The following is a 23,072-nucleotide window of genomic DNA, read 5'->3' as shown; positions in this document are numbered from 1 at the left end:
AAAAAAAAAATAAATAAAATGGTAGTGCGTCTTATAGTCCGCTTTTATGTTAGCTTACCGGAGGGGGCGACTGTGGTGGAGCGGGGTCACTGCTGCAGAAAGCTAGTGGCTGGGTGAAGTGGGCGTTCTGCTCTGCGAGGCCAAGGCAGGCTCTGGCTTTTCACAAAACGTTGGGAGTCCCTTCCATTCCCCATGCTTTTCAATGCTGTGGACTTTGGGGAAAATGGCCGCTGGAGGCAGCGCATGCGCGGATTGAGATATCGGGAGAAAAAAGTGCATCTTATAATCCAAAAAATTGGGTATATCTGGTATCACAACATCTGTAAAAGTCCTATATATCAAAATATAAAATTAACCATTAACTGCAGTAAAGAGAACACAAAATTAAATTACACAATTGCGATTTTACAGTAGTTGCAACTCTGAGAAAAAAAATGCAATAAGAAGTGATCAAAGCATATATCTATAACACTGCATTAATGAAAACTACAGGTCAGATGCAAGTCCTCACATAGCTCAATCAATGGAAAAATAAAAAAGCTACACATCTCAGAAAATGGCTACTGAAACCAAGAAAAAAAAACTTCAACCACTAAATTAATATAAAAAGGCTGTAAGTTTGTTATTTCGCTAATCATACCGACATGGTGAATCATGACATCAGATTATTTTTACCACAAACTGAATCATCAGCATCGCTGTGTCCATAACAGTCCAATGTATCAAAATTGAAAATGAATTACCATAATCAGATTGGTAAACCGCATACCGAGGAAAAAAAAATCAAAACACCAGAATTGCCGTTTATTGGTTACTGCAACGTCTTGGAAAATAGCGACCCAAGTGAAATGTGTCTTTTTAAAGAATCTCCTTATTTTTATTCAGTTCCTTTTGGAGCTTCACTCACTTTCCCGGCCAATCTAGAGAGACTGTCACGGCTCCTGTACATTATCAAGGGAGTCTCATGGCTGGGTCCAATTAGTGGGACCCTGGAGCAATGCCCCCTTATCTATACTGCACCGTGTGCACTTGCCCCTCTCCTTGACCAATGTAGGATCTAGTGGCAGCACAAAATGCTGTAACAACTAAAGAAACTGGCTTGATTGACCTTAAATTTCTGACTACACACACATTTCTGACCGTCATTAGAGAAAAAGGTTATGTTCTCTCTATTTAAAGGGAACCTGTCAGCAGATTTTGCCGCTATAAGATGCGGCCACTGCTTTTCAGGGCTTATCTACAGCATTCTATAATGCTGTAGATAAGCCACCGGTCTGACCTGCAAGTTAAGAAAAATAAGTTATGTTCTACTCACCCGGGGGCGGTCCGGTCCGATGGGTGTCGCAGGTCCGGTTCTGGCACCTCCCATTTTCATGCGACACCGGCATCGTGCTCCGGCGCAGGCGTACTTTGTCCGCCCTGTTGAGGGCAGAGCAAAGTACTGCAGGGCTCTGGCGCCGGGCCTCTCTGACCTTTCTCGGCGCCTGCGCACTGCAGTACTTTATTCTGCCCTCAACAGGACAGATATTTATTAAGGTATTCTGACAGAATTGTGAAGTAAGGCATCATCTTTGTGTGCTTCCATCCAGGACTAATTGTTGTCGCTTTGCTCTGTAGGAGGGAAGTATATCGCATCCTACAGCAAGAAGGAATAGATCTTCCCCGTTATGCAGTACTTAACAGAGATCCTGACAAGCCAGATGGTAAGTTTACATTTGAAAGAACATCTGGCAAATACCAAATTTATCTGTGAAAAACTCGCTTTAAAGGGAGCTACAACCTGGGTTCTTGCTTGCCTGGAGACGTGCGGTCCTGATTGCTTGGCAGTCTGGACCAGCGTCATTGTACTGCTATCCTGAATTGTTTGCTTTCCAATTCTAGAAGCAGAGGCTACTTTTATAGCAGGGTTTACGAGCTCCATAGCAAAGAGCTTGTAAGTGCTGCAATCTTTACCAAGACTTTCCACCTCTGAAAGAGTTCAGAGGTGGTCTTTAACCTAGGCGACAAATAATAAGCTATAGAATTACAAATCTCGATTCTTGAGAAGTTTTTAGAACACTTTAAATTTTTGTCATATAAGATGATGAAACAACCCCTTTCATTTGGAAAAACACTTTTTAGTTTAGCTGGCAGTGAAAACAGTGCGATTACTTCTTTTGGGTAGATGTTTGTTTATATTTCTGCCAGTTTTCTCCTGTAACGCCATTGAAAAATACTATTCAAAGTGAACACCATATTTATGAAGCCACTGCACTTTTGTTTAAGACCTTTCCAAAATGCCAGAAAAAAAGACATTGCTTCAGTCATGCTACTATTCACTGGGTCATCAAAGCTTTTACACAATTCTTATTAGAAAATGTAAAGTCAGCCCCAGGCCAAGCCCCTATATTACATTTATTGACTATGTGTTCCCAATTTACGATTGTAATGTGCCCCCATGGAAGTAACTTGCATACAGATCTGATTATGCGGTTGTAGTGAGAAGTCTCACCCTTTGTTTTTGTTTTTTTTTAATAATGTTTATTTGAGACCTTTTTTTTTTTACCAGAGTGTAACCTAGTGGAAGGGGAAGACCAGGTAGAAGTGAATGGAGAGATCTTCCCTAAGCCCTTTGTAGAGAAGCCAGTTAGTGCGGAAGATCACAATGTATATATCTATTACCCAACATCAGCGGGAGGTGGTAGCCAGAGGCTCTTCAGAAAGGTAAGGAGTGGGAAATGTACACGTTTGAGCTGCTATGGTTCCAGTTCTCTTCTATATCCTCTGTATCTTTTTGCACCATCAACACTTGCCTCTAGTGATGGGCGACTGGTGGAATTCGGGTTTTTGCATCTGACCCAAACTTTTTAAAAAGTTCGGTTCTGGTACCAGAATAGTACCTGAACTTCCACCAGAACCAGAAACCCATTGAAAATAATGGATTCCCAAACTTCTAAGAAAAGAAAAAAATTGCTCTCTCTTTCTCTCTTTTTCTCTGTCTTTCTCTCTCTCCTCCGCGCACCATGGACTTACCCCACTTACTGCACCAGACTTCAGCACAAAATCCGTGTTCGGCATCCAGGCCCGAACAGTGACTGTCCTGTACGAATGCCGAACATTTCTGTCCGCGTTAGCCCACCTCTGCTTGCCTCTCCTTGTCATTACACTGAACAATATAATGAGGACGCCCTCTGTCTGCACGGACACAACAATCATCAGCTGAGGCTGAGTTGACATGTCCAATATTCATCTGTTTAAAATAACAATTAAGAAGTTAAAAAGTCCTGAAACTTTCTTATTACTCAGTTTTAAAGATACAGTGTCTGTGCAGTCTGTGACTTGATACATTCAGACACTGGAAACCCATGCAAATAATGTGCTGCTGAGATAGAATATCGGGGCGCGCACCCACCTAAAGGTGCATTTACACTGCAACACTCGCTAACAATATTCAATAAATAGGCTGCCAGTCATTCATCGAAGGAGCAAAACTTGTTTATCAATTGAAATGATCTTTTGTGCTCCACAAAGTCCATCATCCTGGGCAGTGTTTTGTCCTGGCAGTCTATGTACACACATATATATTTATATATATATATATATATATATATATATATATATATATATATATATATATATACACAGATCATTCAATGAGCATTGTTTACTGTGTCTGCCTATGTAAACTGACTGTTAAACGACCGTCGATCAGTAAATATTTACTGATCAGCGGCTGTTTGATGCCGACATCTATGTAAACTGAATATAATAGGGATAGATTTTCAGATTTGAGATGGTTTCCATTAGATTCAGAAAGCAAGGATCTTCAAGTTGGCATGGAGTTAAAAAAACAAGATATATCAGAAAACTGTAACGTTTTACAACGAAGAAGGATTACTCACATAAAATCCCTTTTAAAGTAATATTTGACATTCAATTTTTCACTTACCTTTCCCATTCCCAAACTTTTTCCAAGGCATTTACATAGAATACAGTCAAGTCTCTAGGTTTTTTTTTTTCTGAGTGATTTTTTTCCCTCTGTTCTAAAGGTACCGTCACATTAAGCGACGCTGCAGCGATATAGACAACGATGCCGATCGCCGCAGCGTCGCTGTTTAGTTGTCGTGTGGTCGCTGGAGAGCTGTCACACAGACCGCTCTCCAGCGACCAACAATGCCGAAGTCCCCGGGTAACCAGGGTAAACATCGGGTTACTAAGCGCAGGGCCGATGTTTACCCTGGTTACAAGTGAACACATAAAGTTCTGGCCTTCTAGCTCCGACCAGCGATGTCACAGCAGGATCCAGATCGCTGCTGCGTGTCAAACACAACGATATCGCTATCCAGGATGCTGCAACGTCACGGATCGCTATCGTTATCGTTGTAAAGTTGCTCAGTGTGAAGGTACCTTTAGGCTATGTGCACACATTCAGGTTTTTTTGCGTTTTTTTTCACGGTAAAAATGCTCTAAAAACTCATTAAAAATGCATACATTATGCATCCTATCATTTAGAATGCATTCTGCATGTTTTGTGTACATGATGCGTTTTTTTCCGTGAAAAAAACGCATCGCGGGAAAAAAAGCAGCATGTTCATTAATTTTGCAGATTTTCTGCGTTTTTCCCGCTATTCTATGCATTTGTAAAAAAACGCGTCAAAAACGCATGAAAAAACACACATGCGGATTTCTGGCAGAAATGTCCGGTTTTTGTCAGGAAAATTTCTGCAAGAAATCCTGATGTGTGCACATACCCTTACATTTGTAATGAAACATAAATTAAGCCATTTCCAAAACTGTTGTCTATTAAAAGCCGCGAAGATAAATTATTAGCACATTGAGCAATCCAATATAAAATATAAAAATGTGGATTAAGATTTAAAAAAATAAATAATATTAAGTATTTATCTTTTGTGACCCATCTCACACCTATTTCCTCATAGAATGTAAGCTCTTGAGAGCCCTGTTTGGATTGGTAATTAGTTACTAAGTAATGTAGTTTGTCTGTATGTGCATCCTGTGAAATATGTTGGTGCTATATACATATAGACTAATAGTAAGATTGAGCAATATATGAAATTTGAATTGCTGTGATAATACTTTCACGTCCTATACTACAATTCTATGTTTATATGTAGAATGGAGTATATATTATTTTCTGTAATGTTTTATTCACCATATGTGTTAAACTGGCCACATCATCACTTAGTGGCTGTAGAGCTGAATAAAACCTTTTTTACTCAGCTCTACATCCACTATTCCATGATTTGGCCAGTTTAACATGCTCCAACTGGTGAAAAGTCCTCTTTAAGGTTTAGCATTTTATAGAGGTTTTTACATTGGTTATTATTATTATTATTATTATTATTACTACAGATTGGCAGTCGTAGCAGTGTGTATTCTCCAGAGAGCAGTGTTAGAAAGACTGGGTCTTATATTTATGAAGAATTCATGCCCACTGATGGCACTGATGTGAAGGTACGAATTCATCCTCACCCCTTGATTATTTTGTTTTCTGCCAGTGATGAAAAACTGAATAATAGTAATGATTCCAGGATTCCATGTCATTTAGGTGTATACAGTTGGTCCTGATTATGCCCATGCAGAGGCCCGCAAGTCTCCAGCTTTGGATGGGAAAGTGGAGCGTGACAGTGAGGGGAAGGAAATCCGCTATCCAGTCATGTTGACTGCCATGGAAAAACTGGTCGCCCGTAAAGTCTGCTTGGCCTTTAAGGTATTTCAGTATTTCCAATTACCATATATACTCGTGTATAAGCCGAGATTTTCAGAACATTTTTTGTGCTGAAAACGCCCTTCTCGGCTTATACACGAGTCATTGCCGGCGGGGGAGGGTGGGTGGGGGAGCAGAAGACATCATACTCGCCCTCGTAATGTCATCGCTGCATATCAGTCCCTGCATCTCGGGCAACAGCATCTCTCTTTCTGTCTTCCTTCCTGTGCCTAGTGGTAGCATTGTACCGCTCATTAAACTAATGAATATGCATGCGTCTCCACTCCCATAGGCGTGGAGCGCATATTCAGAGGGCGCAATGATGTGGTTAGTGCGCGCCCTCTGCCTGAACAGTCACTGCAGAGAGCCGGCGATGCTGAAGAGCAGCAGGCAGCGACGAGAGGTGAGTATGTCCATTTTTTATTTTTTTAATCGCAGCCACATTATATGGGGTATATTTTAATATGGAGCATCTTATGGGGCCCATCATTAACATTTGTGCAGCATTATATGGGGCATATTTTAATATGGAGCATCTTATGGGGTCATCATTAACCTTTGTGCAGCATTATATGGGGCATATTTTTGTATGGAGCATCTTATGGGGCCATCATTAACCTTTATGCAGCATTATATGAGGCATATTTTTGTATGGAGCATCTTATGGGGCCATCATTATCCTTTGTGCAGCATTATATGGGGCATATTATAATATGGAGCATCTTATGGGGCCATCATTAACCTTTATGGAGCATTATATGGGGCATATTTTTGTATGGAGCATCTTATGGGGCATCATTATCCTTTTTGCAGCATTATATGGGGCATATTTTAATATGGAGCATCTTATGGGGCTATCATTATCATTTGTGCAGAATTATATGAGGCATATTTTTGTATGGTCATCTTATGGGGCCCATCATGAACTTTATGGAGCATCTTATGGGGCTCCTGATTCAATATGGATATTCAAAAACATTTAACCTACTGATGTCTCAAATTAATTTTACTTTTATTGGTATCTATTTTTATTTTTGAAATTTACCTGTAGCTGCTGCAATTCCCACCCTAGGCTTGTACTCGAGTCAATAAGTTTTCCCAGTTTCTTGTAAAATTAGGTACCCGGCTTATACTCGAGTATATACGGTATGTTTTTATCAGGTGTTATCTGAAAGATGGGAGCAATCACATAAAGATGCCTGATGTCTAAGTCCAAATGACCATCAGCAAAATAAGAGGGCAGTAGGACAGATTTTGCATCAGGACCCAGGGGCTTTAACCTCCACATCTGACATTTAGTCACATTTGTCCTGTGTGGCCAGGGGTGTCAAAATTATTAACCCCTAAATTATTAACCCCTAAGGTAGTACACACAGTAAATGTCTACCGTGTGATTAACTCACTGGGGATATTGTTTCTTGGTCAAAGAGTAACCGTTGTATTTTTATTTCATAAATCAATAGTACAAGTGATTTTTCATTCTTAATAATCTCAGTACCCATGTAACATCTGCATTCAGTGAAGACAGATTGTTACATCACTGGGATAGATGACAGTGGCTACTGGTAAGATTCTCTACTGATGGGAGGAGCTCTGCTTCTAGCTCCTCCTTCCACCTCCCCTCCACCCTTCTACATAGGTGAAAATCGCTACTGATAAGATGCTATCTCGATAATGTAACAGTCTGTCTTCACTGAACACAGATTTTACCCAGGAATTGAGGATTTTGAAAATTTAAAGAGGATATCCAGGAGGAGAAAAAGGCATGTAGTTGCTAACAGAGGCAAGTACCTGTCTGTTGTACCCGACCACTCCTGCTGGAGATTCAGCTACTCCCTGTCAACAGAGCAGCAGTTTCTCTTCTTGTTGACAGGGTGGGACTAATGATGTCCTGCTGATTGACAGCTGGCTTCCCCCAATTAGGCAGCAGAGGGATGGCTGTCAGTAGTCACGCCCTGTCAACAGGAAGAGAAACTGTCGCTCTGTGGATGTGAAGACAGCGGAAGTCTGTGACGGCGGAGAATGCCGCCTGGCACAGCAGGTAGGTAGCAACTACCTGCCTGTTAGTGCTTTTGTAAAAGCCACGGATATCTCCTTTAAATGATCAGTCCTGGCAGAGAAAAAATAGCAAATTTCTCTGATAAGATATATTATAAAGTTGCTTATTTTCATGTGTACTATTGATATATGAAATAAAAATTACACTGATGGTTACTACACCAGTCATGCAATATAGGTAGCTTGTAAGTTTGTAAGAGTTATATTCCCATCTATTCACAGACTATGCCATAATTTTCCAATAGACATAGGCCTTACCATTGGCACCCACATTTAATCTGGAGAATGGGCCCCTATTCCTTACAGATATCAGTAGATAGGGTCACTCAGGATTTTTTGTAACTTTCTATAGGGCCTTGTTCCGCAGATAGACTCCTGTTCCAATGGTGGGACCCCCAACTATCATAAATGCATTATCTAGCTTATGGATGCCATAAATGTAACAGCAGTTCATCTATAGCTTAATATATTTCTATTTTCAGCAAACTGTCTGCGGCTTCGACCTGCTGAGAGCCAATGGTCACTCTTTTGTTTGTGATGTCAATGGTTTCAGTTTTGTGAAGAACTCTATGAAGTACTATGATGACTGTGCCAAAATACTGGGGTAGGTTTCTAGCTTTCTGATCATATGAGCTGGTATTGAAAACTGCAAGCTTCATACAACATTGTGTATTTTGCACAAAGAAGGATCTGAGTACAGCCATTGAAAAATATCATTACAAGCTACTGCTTTATTGCCCCCAATGATTACACCGCTAAGTGTTAAGCAGAACGCTCTGGTCAGGGCTTTAATTCCGTGTAATTCACAAACCTGCCTTTAAACTCTGTCCTTTGATGTTTCTGCACATAGATAATACTATTATCAATGTGAAAATATTTGACACCAGTGATGTCTATAAACAGTGATTTTTGTATAGATCATCACAACATTAAGATTATATAATGTCTCTAATTAAATGTGTGATGGATATTATGTGTAATAATGCTGAGATTTCTGGAAATGTGTGTCTAGGCATAACCAGAAATGGAGAGAATGTGTGCACTATAGAAAAGCAACAAGCACCTTTTTATATTCTTTATTTTAGGAATATAATAATGAGGGAACTTGCTCCACAGTTCCACATTCCGTGGTCCATCCCAACAGAGGCAGAGGATATACCTATTGTACCAACTACATCTGGCACAATGTGAGTAGCATGATACTTGTGGTTGGTTTGGTTTGGCTATAGTTAGCCAGGATTTTATTCAACTTATTTCACAAAATGTAACAAAAAATTAGTCTTGTTCATGGTTTGTGTGGATAAAGAACCCCCATAAACCTTACAAAACAATTTGCCAAATCTGCCTTACTTGGCTGAGCCGTCTTATGTATATGGAGATCGGTCGACTCATTGGAAGATGAGGTTGGAGGAAAGTTGGATGGGGCATATTACTTTTCAAGAGGTAAACTGTCAAGAGATGTTTGGTAGCAGCTTGCTCCCGTCTCCCCTTTGAGAACACCACATAAATGGTGGTACGAGTAATGGCTGTTGGCCGACTGTATGAGGACGTTAACTCTTCTATATATAAAGACTCTCAATGAGTTCTGAGATAGGGGTAATCCAGTATCTAGTAGATGACTTAGGAGTCCTTCTAGGTGGAGATGTCACCTGGCTAAGGATAGGCCATCCATGTCTAAGGTCCTGACAACAATTGCATTTGTTCACATATAGTAGTGAAGCAAGAAGCCTTGAGCTCTGAAAAGAAGAATACAAATGCTATCATGTTCAGAGATTTTACGAAAATTAAATTTTTTTGGGTAAATCTGTCTAGCTCTGTTTGCTTCGCAGTTTGACAAGTTTAGAAAATGTGGATAACAGCTCCTGGCTGCTGGAATAATATGACTCATTTTAGTTTTTGGGCACCATATAATTCTTGTGACGGAAGTGTGCTAATTGTTTTGAATGTAATGTTTACTTTATGCATTATTCAGGATGGAGTTGCGATGTGTAATTGCAATAATTCGTCACGGGGATAGGACACCGAAGCAGAAGATGAAGATGGAGGTTCGACATGCTAGGTAACGGAAAAATGGCTGCTTTTATTTGTCTGGCAAACTATGGTTTTCCTTTTCTTGTACATGCAATGATGGCTTTTTGTAACTTAGGACATGGGCATTTTAGGATTACTGAATAAACTCTGGGCCGCAGAGAAGTAGCTCTTTGCATGCAGGGAAATACTCATTACTTGACCTACCTTGTGTTTTTCTTTGCTTTTAGATTCTTTGCGTTATTTGAACATCATGATGGTTACAAAACAGGAAAGCTAAAACTAAAGAAGCCCGAACAACTACAGGTATGTTAGTTATTAGAAAACATATCAAAATTCTGTATAATCTACAGAACTATAATTCTTTGTTTATACTAAGCAGAGATATTGTGTGCAGCAGGGTTTCAATAGAGGATGGCTCCACATACTTTACTGGCCCGTTTATGGTCAGCATAGTATAGTGACATTAGCCCAAGGAGCACTGAAAATATTGTGCCTGTTGGCTCTTAGTAGCAATCAAAGAATTCATGTCTCATACCTAACTAAATGTAGAATAAAGCTTACACAAGTCCCTGTAATTCCATCCCCTCATAGTTAGTGTATTTTAATGTTTTAAAACAAATGTCATTTTCAATTATTATTATTTTTTAATAATAACCCTTTCAAAAGCAAAGTAGAAGAACAGTACCAGGACCGATTGAGGACATAGGGGCACTGTCACAATCCATATTTTGGATTTGTGGCGGATCTGGTTTCCCTCCGTTCAAAACCTTTTTTTTTCAGGTCATCCGGGGTTAGTGCAGTTTCCCCCGTGGCCTGCTAGTGTATTGCATTGCATTGCTGCTGGGTCAGCTGATGTGGGTGGTGACCACTCCCACCATCCTTTAAGAGGTCACCTGCATCAGCTGACTGTCGGTGTTAGTTCATTCTGCAGCCACCTAGCTGGGAGAAGGAGCTTTTTGGGAGCAGTGGTTCTACAGCCAAATTCGGTTTTCCTTGTGTCGTTTTCTTGCTGTGCAGTGATTTGCAGCAAAAAGCTAAATTTGGTGTTTTTAATACCCAGTCCCTTTTGGTGTCTCTTTCCTTACCTCTTGTTGTATTAGTGCAGCGGTGGCACCAGTGCTCTCAACTGCCAGTTCCCTACGTAGGGATAAGAGTTGGGCAAGTGAGGGACAAGATATCCTTGGTCAGCGATGGGGTGAAAGAACCCGTATAGGGACAATGGCAAGAGTCCATTCCCCTGTTCCCTACCGACAGGGCCCACCGTTGTTAAAGTTTCCCTGGTGTTCCCTGGTGTGCCTTTCCGTCTGGTGACCAACCAATTGTTAGGTTGTGTCACTGCTGCGGCCACATCGTAACAGGCACTTCTAATGTTTTGCACTTCTTTTTCTATGTGCTATGTAAACTGGTTTGTGAAACTGGACATTTATGAAGTACAACTTTATTTTTTTTGTAGGGGTTTTGGGGGGGGGGGGGGTGTAGTGGTGTTGTCATGGCCATGCACTGGTACTGAGCAGACTTGTGTATGTGTAAAGAGCACCTAGTATCCTGCTCTAAAATCTTGCGAAAACAATCCCCTTGACCCACTGAATCAATCTCTGCTTGCTACGGAGGGTGAAAGCCAACAGATGTGAGGTGGGGGACTAGCTGTGGAGGCTGAGAAACCTGGGGACCGCAAAGAGGCCTCTGCATCGGATGTGCTAAGGGGAAGCAGCGGCCATATTGGAAGCCTGGGACCAGTGTGCAGAGGAGACCGAGGAGGATGCATATCTCCATACTCACCGCAGCAGAGAAGATTCCCGGGGCTCAGGGAAAGTGTGGCTGGAGAGTAAGCAAGCATCCAAAGCAGCCAGCAGGCAAACTGCAGAGTGTGTTCTCCTGAGTCCTGAAGCCCTCAGCGTTCTATTGCTGCAATCTCTGTGAGACTCTGTGAGGAATCCATAGAGAAGGAAAGTGTTCCTGGTGCAGCTGGGGCAGTGACTATAATGCTGTTATGACCTGTAGTAAAAATATGAGTCAGGAAGATGGGGGACAGTGTACTGGCTTCCAAGATGGTGCCCATGTGTCTAGTGGAAGGAGGCAAAAAGATATGTCAGGAGACATTGCAGCAAGATTGGGAAAATTTGCACATAGAGGGCCTTTTGGTACATCTGGTCCAGAAAGGTCAGGGTCGCATGTACGGGAGCACAGAATATAATGCCAACAGGATCCCACGTTTCCGCCCTAGTTGTGGAAGAAGGAGAGGGTGATGATACCCTGATTCTGACCCATTTGTTTCAACATCTTCAAATGTGGGGAAATCTCCCAAGGGAAAGGACTCTAGTCCTAGTGAAACACACTTGGGGGTGTCCCCCTCCCTTCTGGACGTATTTATTGTCATAACCAAAAATAACACCAATCCGGTCTCCTTGACGGGCAAAGTTGGTTTAATTCAAGAACCTATCGCCATTATCCGGCATGACGTCCAATAACTGCTGAAATGTGCTACATCAGTCAAGGGGAGAGTGGGGTTGCTGGAAGATGCTCCCTAACCTCCATCCATGGCGATATTCAAAATCATTCCCAGGTGGTGGCAGCTCTCCGAGCCAAAGTGCAACAATGTCAGGCTGGTTTGTGAAACTGGACACTTGTAGTAGAACTATTAGCTTGTATTATTAGAAGACCCCTACTACTCAACTTCTCAATTTCAGCACTTCCGAGGCTGGGCACTGGAGGAGGCCTAGGAAGCAATATCGATAGTATTAAAATACTTGGAGTGGGGGGAAGAATTTACTGGAGATACTGGAATCACACAAATATGTAGGTAGTCCGAGTATATCCCCTACCTGGTCACTGGTTCATAAAATTTGGAGGACATGTGAAAGATTGGGATGACAGACTGCTCAAAGTACATGCTTATCTGCAGCGGTGCTCCAGGTTCGCCGAACGTCTGTGGAGAAAATCTACCCGAAGATTTCATCCATTATAAGTTCATGCTTAAAGCATACAACTCTGCCCTTCATCTCTCCAAACAAACCTATTTTAACCCTAGAACGCATACCTGGGGCCTCGCAGGCCTGCCAGGTTACTTGTTTTCTATTTTCTGTAAAAGTACTTTAGTTAGAATTTTGAAAATCTAGGTAATCCTCAGGTATATAGTTGTTAGTAATTTCCAGTTATTCATATATTTTTATGTTAGACATTTCGGTATAACAACCTTTTTTTGGGACTACCCCATATTCACGCACCTGGGGCCTTTTAGGCCTGTACTAGGTTTACATGTGATACTCAGTCTTTTTGTCTGTATTGTTGCTGGGGAAGAACTTTTATGACTCTAAAACACTTGCTAAAAACTCTCTAAACACTCTAAAAACACTTGCTCTACCAATTTTAAATTCAGGAAAAAATATTACAATGGATAATTACTTTACCAATTTTGAAATGGCCAACTTTTTGCTTCAAAAGCAACTTATACTTGTTGGTAGCATGAGGCCAAACCGCCGCGAAATTCCTCCAATCATGAAGCACAATGCACAGCGAACAATCTACGAGAGTGTATTTGGTTTCTGCAATCAAGCAACAATGGTGTCTTATAAAGCCAAGAAAGAAAAATCTGTGATATTACTGAGTACAATGCATCATGATGGAAGTATTGACACCAATGACAGGAAAAAAAAACCTGAAATCATACTGCATTATAATAAGACAAAAGGAGGTGTCGACAAGATGGACGAAATGATAGGAGAGTATTCATGCAAAAGGCAGACTAAACGTTGGCCTGCTGCCCTTTTTTCCAATATCCTTGATGTGTCAGCCCTCAATAGCTACATTGTTTATTGTCAAACTAATCCAGAATTCCATGCCAACAGGAAAGACAAGAGACGTCTATTTTTGACAGAACTTTATGAACTTTTGATGCCTACTATGATGGAGAGAAGCAGAATGATATGCTTATCAAGGCAAATTACGGAGGCAATGATCCAATGTGGAATACGCTTTCTGGAACATCCAGAGCAAAGAGAAAAAAAAGAAAGCGCTGCTATATTTGTCCAGCAAAGAAGGAAAGAAAATCGGAGCGTTTCTGTTCTACTTGCGGACAAAATGTACGCAAGGAACATTCAGCCGAAAAAACAATATGCGAGAATTGTCGGGGGAATATGTAAAGTTACAAATAAATATTCCTGCACCAAGTTTGCTACAACCAAAAAATGTTTTCATAACAAAATTGCATATAGAATGCCTATATTTGGCGTGCCCATTTACTTACGGTACTTTTTTGTTGTTTTATGCACATAATTATGTTTTGAAATATACACATCTTAGGCTGTGTTCCCAGTAGCGCTGGTGTTCACCAGAAGGGGATCCATAATGGATCTGACCTCCTGGTAACTCCAGCTAAGGCTGCCGGAATGGCGGGATTCCGCCAGCCTTAGCTGGGGTCACCAGGAGGTCAGATCCATTACGGATCCCCTCCTGGCGGACCCCAGCACTAGTTGGAATGCATCCTTACCTTGCAATTGTAAAATACATTTTGAAAAGTATTTTTGAGTTATTCCGTGTTATTTGCACACAGGCCTAAAAGGCCCCAGGTGCGTGAATATGGGGTAGTCCCCAAAAAAGGTTGTTATACCGAAATGCCTATAACATAAAAATATATGAACAACTGGAAATTACTAACAACTATATACCTATATACCTAGAGTTTCAAAATTCTAACTAAAGTAATTTTACGGAAAATAGAAAACAAGTAACCTGGCAGGCCTGCGAGGCCCCAGGTATGCGTCCCCCAGCCTTAGCTGGGGTCACCAGGAGGTCAGATCCATTACGGAATCCCGTCCTGGCGGACCCCTGCGTTAGTGGGAATGCATCGTTACTTTGCAATAAACTTTGAAAAGTATTTTTATTTGAGTTATTCCATGATAATTGTAAACAGGCCTAAAAGGCCCCAGGTGCGTGAATGTGTAGATTTCTATGGGTATGCGTTCTGGGGTTAACACCCTCATCACCTCAATGTCCAATAACCCTAAACGTCTCTTTGACACTTTTCATTCCCTACTCAACCCAAGAGTTCAGGCCCCAACCACGGATCTCTGCACTGATGATCTGTCCAATTACTTCAAAGAAAAAATTGACCACATCCAACAGGAAATTATCTCCCAATCCCTTCATACCATGCACTGTCCTCCCTCCCCCACTGCATCTAGTTCACTCGCTGACTTTGAACCAGTTACAGAAGAAAAAGAAATCGGACTCCTTGCATCTTCTCGCCCGACCACATGCACCAGTGACTCCATTCCGTCACATCTCTTCCAGTCCCTTTCCCCGGCTATCACCTCTCACCTAACAAAAATATTCAACCTCTCCCTCTCTTCCGGTATCTTTCGCTCCTCATTTAAGCATGCCATCATACATCCATTACTTAAAAAAAAATCTCTCGACCAAAACTGTGCCGCTAACTATAGATCTGTCTCTAAACTTCCCTTCATCTCTAAACTCCTCGAACGCCTGGTCCACTCCCGTCTTATCCGCTATCTCTCAGATAACTCTGTTCTCGACCCTCTTCAATCTGGTTTCCGCTCTTTATACTTTTCTGAAACTGCCCTCACTAAAGTCTCTAATGATCTACTAACAGCTAAATCTAATGGTCACTACACCATGCTAATTCTCTTAGATCTCTCCTCATCATTCGATACTGTGGATCATCAGCTCCTCCTCACTATGCTACACTCCATCGGCCTCAAGGACACCGTTCCTTCCTGGTTCTCCTCCTATCTCTCTGACCGCTCCTTCACTGTATCTTTTGCTGGTTCCTCCTCCTCTCACCTTCCCCTTACTGTTGGGGTTCCTCAAGGATCAGTCCTAGGCCCCTTCCTTTCTCTTTGTATACTGCCCCTATTGGACAAACATTCAGTAGATTTGGTTTCCAGTACCATCTCTATGCTGATGACACCCAATTATACACTTCTTCTCCTGATATCACGCCTATCATTTTTGAAAACACCAGTGATTGTCTTACTGCTGTCTCTAACATCATGTCCTCCCTCTATCTGAAACTGAACCTGTCAAAAACTGAACTCCTCGTGTTCTCTCCCTCTACTAACCTACCTTTGCCTGACATTGCCATCCCCGTGTGCGGTTCCACTATTACTCCCAAGCATCATGCCTGCTGTTTTGAGGTCATACTTGATTCCGAGCTTTCATTCACCCCCCACATCCGATCACTGGCTCGCTCTTCTTATCTGCATCCCAAAAACATTTCTAGAATTCGCCCTTTTCTTACTTTCGACTCTGCAAAAACTCTTACTGTTTCATTTATTCATTCTCGTCTGGACTATTGTAACTCTCTACTAATCGGCCTCCCTCTTGCCAAACTTTCCCCTCTCCAATCTGTCCTGAATGCTGCAGCCAGGATCATATTCCTCACCAATCGTTATACCGATGCCTCTACCTTGTGCCAGTCATTACACTGGCTACCCATCCACTCCAGAATCCAGTACAAAACTACTACCCTCATCCACAAAGCTCTCCATGGCTCATCTCCTCCCTGCTCTCAGTCTACCACCCTACTCGTGCTCTCGGTTCTTCTAATGACGTGAGGTTAACATCCTCAATAATCAGAACCTCCCACTCCCGTCTCCAAGACTTTTCACGTGCTTCGCCAATTCTTTGGAATGCACTACCTAGGTTAATACGATTAATCCCCAATCCCCACAGTTTTAAGCGTGCTCTAAAAATGCATTTGTTCAGACTGGCCTACCGCCTCAACGCATTAACCTAACCATCCCTGTGTGGCCCATTCAAAAAACATAAACCATAATCAGGTTCCTCACATCATGTTCTCACATGCTTAATGCAGTTAATAACCCTCTGTGTCTGTACTGTTACATACTTAGGCTGATAACTGGTTCATGCAGCTTTACATGAACACCCGATCCTTACATTTTGACTGGTCCGAACAACGAAAGCAATTGTTACCATCCACCTCTTGTGTCTCCCCTTTTCCTCATAGTTTGTAAGCTTGCGAGCAGGGCCTTCATTCCTCTTGTTATCTGTTTTGAACTGTGATTATTGTTATGCTGTGATGTCTATTGTCTGTACAAATCCCCTCTATAATGGTAAAGCGCTGCGGAATATGTTGGTGCTATATAAATAAAATTATTATTATTATTCTTGCAACTACTTTCAATACGGAATCATCCAAAACAGAAAAGTGCAATACACAGACACAGTATTAAAATGATTTTTATTATTAATAATAATAATAATAATAATAATAAATATAAAAAATAATAATAAAGTACATAATAAAGCTGATAAGTATCAAACACACTACAATAGTATGATGGAGCACCTCAACATTTATGAAATATAGATATGGACCCTGTATTCATATAATACATTTATATTGCACTAAAAAGGATTGATGAATACAAATATTAATAAAAAAATACAAGTGTATAATGAAAAATCCCTAATCACAAAATAGTGAAAACAATGTATATTAGGACAAAAATGCAAAAATTGTACAGTGTATATATATGATCAAAAATTATATGTGACAATAAAACGAAATACATAGCGCTAAATATACCCAATATATTGCACTCGTAGAATATATAAAATAAATGATGCAAAATTGTGCAAAAAGTAACACCACAAAATTATAAAAGTGTGTAACAACTAAGAGGGAATAAAAAAACGCTAAATATATCTAATATATTGCACTACCCAAACTATAAAATGTATATATATATGTGCACAATGGTGCTAAAAAGTGATGAAAAAATAACTACATGTAACCTAGGCAAAGGAAAAAAGGGTGTAACAAAATTGTATTCAGTATAGCAATCCCTGCATATAAATAAGGTATACCGCTATAAAGTGCACATGTGCTAGTGCTGATGACCAGTACTGGGTCTCTATATTGCACAATACCACACTGGGCCACAAGACAAATAGTGCAGCAGAAAATAGGGCAACCGTAAAATTACTAAAGTAAAGTGCAAATAGTGCCCTAGCGGTATACCTTATTTATATGCAGGGATTGCTATACTATGCTATATATTTAGCGTTTTTTTATTCCCTCTTAGTTGTTACACACTTTTATAATTTTGTGGTTTTACTTTTTGCACAATTTTGCATCATTTATTTTATATATTCTACGAGTGCAATATATTGGGTATATTTAGCGCTATTTATTTCGTTTTATTGTCACATATAATTTTTGATCATATATATACACTGTACAATTTTTGCATTTTTGTCCTAATATACATTGTTTTCACTATTTTGTGATTAGTGATTTTTCATTATACACTTGTATTTTTTTATTAATATTTGTATTCACCAATCCTTTTTAGTGCAATATAAATGTATTATATGAATACAGGGTCCATATCTATATTTCATAAATGTTGAGGTGCTCCATCATACTATTGTAGTGTGTTTGATACTTATCAGCTTTATTATGTACTTTATTATTATTTTTTATATTATTTAATATTATTATTATTATTAATAAAAATCATTTTAATACTGTGTCTGTGTATTGCACTTTTCTGTTTTGGATGATTTATGTCTAGTGGTGCATGACATATATTTTGCATACAAGTGGTTATTTATTGGATTTACTTTCAATACGGGCTCAGGAAGCCATCTCTTAACTTTCTATATAATCTAATGGGCTGTTAGACTTCGTAGTAAAAGCAAAATCAACTAATGGAATCACCTCTCTTTTTCACAACTCATTGTTAATGATTTTGGGTGACCCAATGGCTCATGTTTGGAGGATGTGGGTAACATTTCTACAGAGGAATGGGAAGAGGTGCTGGAATCTCCAGGGTTACTTTCAATAAACACGGTACAGAGAAGGTATCAACTGTTTCTAGTTCATAGCGTTTATAGGACCCCCAAAGTAATGTATAGAATAGGCCTAAAGACGGATGACTGTTGTCCGTGTTGCAGGGAAGAAAATGCAGACTTGATGCACATGTTTTTGACATACCCGAGACTGGTGGGGCTTTGTAAGGGTGGGATGGGGTTGGTAGATTAATAGCAGAAGTGTTTAATATTCAAATCACGCTTAGTGCGAAAATCTGTGTGTTCGGATTAACAGCGAAGGTGGAAGAATCTCCGCAGGTAGTTACCTAATTATAAAATACTTTACCAGACTAGAAAATCTATAGCCACACACTGGCTGGCAACCAGACCTCCCTGCGTAGAAGAAGTGATCCAAGCTCTCAACTTTACTATTTTAATGGAAAAAAAGGTTTATACCAAGAGGGGAGCGGTTGGTAAATTTGCTAAAGTATGGGGAGACTGGATTAGGCATGCAGCTGTGGTTTCCGAGGAGCTGGCTAGAGAGGTCTTATTTAATTTTCACTTTCTCAGCATCTATTGGTCTTGTGTATGCAAGTTAGGTGCATACTGCACCCGAGAACCATTGAGTTTTATTTCCTGCCCAGTAGCTGTCCAACAGTAATACAGATAAAATACATTGTGTAATCAGTATCAAATGGATCCATTTACAGTATAATGGTAATTTGGATCAAAATTGAGAATATTTTCCAATATTTATTATTTATGTGAAGTCTGAAATCCCATGTTATTTAAAACAGGAAGTGCTTGATATCGCAAGACTGCTGCTGGCTGAGCTGGGAACACATAATGATTGTGAGATCGAGGAGAGGAAATCTAAACTGGAACAGCTGAAAACTGTGCTGGAAATGTAAGTGAAATATTTATACCGAAAATCAGGAGCCAATCTGATATAGAGCATCCAAGGCCTGCAGATGGCTGCACAGTCCTATATTTGCACTGCTTGCAGATGATGAACAGAATGTTCCTTCCTCTGTAAAAAATTAATATGTTGGATCTCATCTGATTATTCTTAAAAGCGTAACTGTTGTTTTAATTTTTATGAAATAATTATGTAGAGCAAGTAATTTTAATAGTCTTTCAAATATAACTTCTAAATGAAATTCAAAAGAAAACCTTTCAAAAACCTTCTAGAAGTTGTTCCCCTATGCTGTTTCTGAAGCAAATTCGTATTCAGGTCCACACACACTGAAGGGTGGGGCAGAGCCTAATCCGCGCGCACGCTCCTGGCTGCTTCCCATGTACTGTATGTCCGTGCATCTGCAGGTTACCTCAGTTCTCGGCACTGTGCTGATTTCTGTCAGTTCTTGGTTGTCGGCAGACAGCTCTTCTGTTAGCTGGTTCCTGTGTGCTCAATGATGTCAAGTTTTCCTGTATAGCACAGACACACAAGACAATCACCTGACAGGGCAGAAGGAGCTCAGTAACATCCGCTCAGGAGCCAGCAGTTAATAGAATAACATTGTAATGTGCCGATGTCAGTGAACTGGCAGGAACCAGCTGACAGGCAGCGAAGCAGTGTGGTAACACTGAGGGGAAGTGCCGATGTCACTGAACTCACAGGAATAAGCTGACAGGCAGAAGGAGCAGTGTGGTAACACTGAGGGGAAGGGCTAATGTCACTGAACTCCCAGGAACCAGCTGACAGGCAGAGGATCAGTGTGGTAACACTGAGGGGAAGTGCCGATGTCACTGAACTCCCAGGAATAAGCTGACAGGCAGAGGAGCAGTGTGGTAACACTGAGGAGAAGTGCTAATGTCACTGAACTCCCAGGAATAAGCTGACAGGCAGAAGGAGCAGTGTGGTAACACTGAGGGGAAGTGCTAATGTCACTGAACTCCCAGGAATAAGCTGACAGGCAGAAGGAGCAGTGTGGTAACACTGAGGGGAAGTGCCGATGTCACTGAACTCACAGGAATAAGCTGACAGGCAGAAGGAGCAGTGTGGTAACACTGAGGGGAAGTGCCGATGTCACTGAACTCCCAGGAATAAGCTGACAGGCAGAGGAGCAGTGTGGTAACACTGAGGAGAAGTGCCGATGTCACTGAACTCCCAGGAATAAGCTGACAGGCAGAGGAGCAGTGTGGTAACACTGAGGGGAAGTGCCGATGTCACTGAACTCACAGGAATAAGCTGACAGGCAGAAGGAGCAGTGTGGTAACACTGAGGGGAAGTGCTAATGTCACTGAACTCACAGGAATAAGCTGACAGGCAGAAGGAGCAGTGTGGTAACACTGAGGGGAAGTGCCGATGTCACTGAACTCCCAGGAATAAGCTGACAGGCAGAGGAGCAGTGTGGTAACACTGAGGGGAAGTGCCGATGTCACTGAACTCACAGGAATAAGCTGACAGGCAGAAGGAGCAGTGTGGTAACACTGAGGGGAAGTGCTAATGTCACTGAACTCCCAGGAATAAGCTGACAGGCAGAGAAGCAGTGTGGTAACACTGAGGGGAAGTGCCGATGTCACTGAACTCACAGGAATAAGCTGACAGGCAGAGGAGCAGTGTGGTAACACTGAGGAGAAGTGCCGATGTCACTGAACTCACAGGAATAAGCTGACAGGCAGAAGGAGCAGTGTGGTAACACTGAGGGGAAGTGCCGATGTCACTGAACTCCCAGGAATAAGCTGACAGGCAGAGGAGCAGTGTGGTAACACTGAGGGGAAGTGCCGATGTCACTGAACTCACAGGAATAAGCTGACAGGCAGAAGGAGCAGTGTGGTAACACTGAGGGGAAGTGCTAATGTCACTGAACTCCCAGGAACCAGCTGACAGGCAGAGGATCAGTGTGGTAACACTGAGGGGAAGTGCCGATGTCACTGAACTCACAGGAATAAGCTGACAGGCAGAAGGAGCAGTGTGGTAACACTGAGGGGAAGTGCTAATGTCACTGAACTCCCAGGAACCAGCTGACAGGCAGAGGATCAGTGTGGTAACACTGAGGGGAAGTGCCGATGTCACTGAACTCACAGGAATAAGCTGACAGGCAGAAGGAGCAGTGTGGTAACACTGAGGAGAAGTGCTAATGTCACTGAACTCCCAGGAATAAGCTGACAGGCAGAGAAGCAGTGTGGTAACACTGAGGGGAAGTGCCGATGTCACTGAACTCCCAGGAATAAGCTGACAGGCAGAAGGAGCAGTGTGGTAACACTGAGGGGAAGTGCTAATGTCACTGAACTCCCAGGAATAAGCTGACAGGCAGAGAAGCAGTGTGGTAACACTGAGGGGAAGTGCCGATGTCACTGAACTCACAGGAATAAGCTGACAGGCAGAAGGAGCAGTGTGGTAACGCTGAGGGGAAGTGCTAATGTCACTGAACTCCCAGGAATAAGCTGACAGGCAGAGAAGCAGTGTGGTAACACTGAGGAGAAGGGCTAATGTCACTGAACTCACAGGAACCAGCTGACAGGCAGAAGGAGCAGTGTGGTAACACTGAGGGGAAGGGCTAATGTCACTGAGCTCCTTCTGCCCTGTCAGGTGATTGTCCTGTGTGTCTGTGCTATACACTGAGGAAAACTGCTCTCATAACTGAGCACACAGAAACCATCTGACATGGGAGCTGTCTGCTAACAACCACGAACTGACAGAGCTCAGCATAGTGCACTGTGTGACTGAGGTAGCCTGCTGATGCACTGACATACAGTGCATGGGATCCAGCCAGGAGCGCACACGCTGTGTAGGCTCCGTCAACACACTTGCATTTAGAAAGCCGTATTCAGTGTGTGTGGATTTGAATACAGATTTGCTTCAGAAACAGCATAGGGGACCTAAAAAGTGTATTTGAAAGATTATTAAAATCGCTTGCTCTACATTATTATTAGATAAAAATTAAAATGGCAACTACGCTTTAAATTCCAACATGTGCTGTGTTTATTATTATTATTATTATTTATTGTTATAGCGCCATTTATTCCATGGCGCTTTACATGTGAGGAGGGGTATACATAATAAAAACAAGTACAATATTCTTAAACAATACAAGTCACAACTGGTACAGGAGGAGTGAGGACCCTGCCCGCGAGGGCTCACAATCTACAAGGGATGGGTGGGGATACAGTAGGTGAGGATAGAGCTGGTCATGCAGCGGTTTGGTCGATCGGTGGTTACTGCAGGTTGTAGGCTTGTCGGAAGAGGTGGGTCTTCAGGTTCTTTTTGAAGTTTATGTATAGTTTACTCAAAACAGTGTATTACCAAGGGCATCATGGCAATGGTGGTTTTTCACAAAACCCTTCCTTTCAGTTATTTTTGCTGCTGCTAGAACCTTCTTGATCTTTAGAGTACATGGTTGCGGCAGGATGGGTACCAGAAATTTCCAGTACAACCCTTGGCTGCTGGTGCCTAATCCTCCCTAAGGACTGAGGAGTAAATACAAGAGGTTGAAAGAACTTGATTAACCAGCTCCACCTACAGCCTCCATCCACA

At 41.6% G+C, this 23,072-nt stretch overlaps 1 protein-coding gene across 6 annotated transcripts in view; it reads left to right on the top strand.

Annotated features, from left to right (window-relative positions):
* The window catches only part of PPIP5K1 (diphosphoinositol pentakisphosphate kinase 1), a 249,331-nt gene that overhangs the window by 57,515 nt on the left and 168,744 nt on the right, over positions 1–23,072 (top strand). For all 6 annotated transcript variants that reach the window (XM_069766131.1, XM_069766130.1, XM_069766127.1 and 3 more), the window contains exons 5-13: positions 1,618–1,703; positions 2,549–2,703; positions 5,353–5,454; positions 5,549–5,710; positions 8,248–8,369; positions 8,851–8,952; positions 9,738–9,824; positions 10,024–10,099; positions 19,390–19,499. In XM_069766131.1, coding sequence (XP_069622232.1) covers positions 1,618–1,703; positions 2,549–2,703; positions 5,353–5,454; positions 5,549–5,710; positions 8,248–8,369; positions 8,851–8,952; positions 9,738–9,824; positions 10,024–10,099; positions 19,390–19,499 — 1,002 coding nt within the window. The remainder of the gene's footprint in view (positions 1–1,617; positions 1,704–2,548; positions 2,704–5,352; positions 5,455–5,548; positions 5,711–8,247; positions 8,370–8,850; positions 8,953–9,737; positions 9,825–10,023; positions 10,100–19,389; positions 19,500–23,072) is intronic.

Source organism: Ranitomeya imitator, chromosome 4 (genome assembly GCF_032444005.1).
Source record: "Ranitomeya imitator isolate aRanImi1 chromosome 4, aRanImi1.pri, whole genome shotgun sequence".
Classification (NCBI taxonomy): domain Eukaryota; kingdom Metazoa; phylum Chordata; class Amphibia; order Anura; family Dendrobatidae; genus Ranitomeya; species Ranitomeya imitator.
This window is presented reverse-complemented; position numbering and strand designations above follow the sequence as displayed.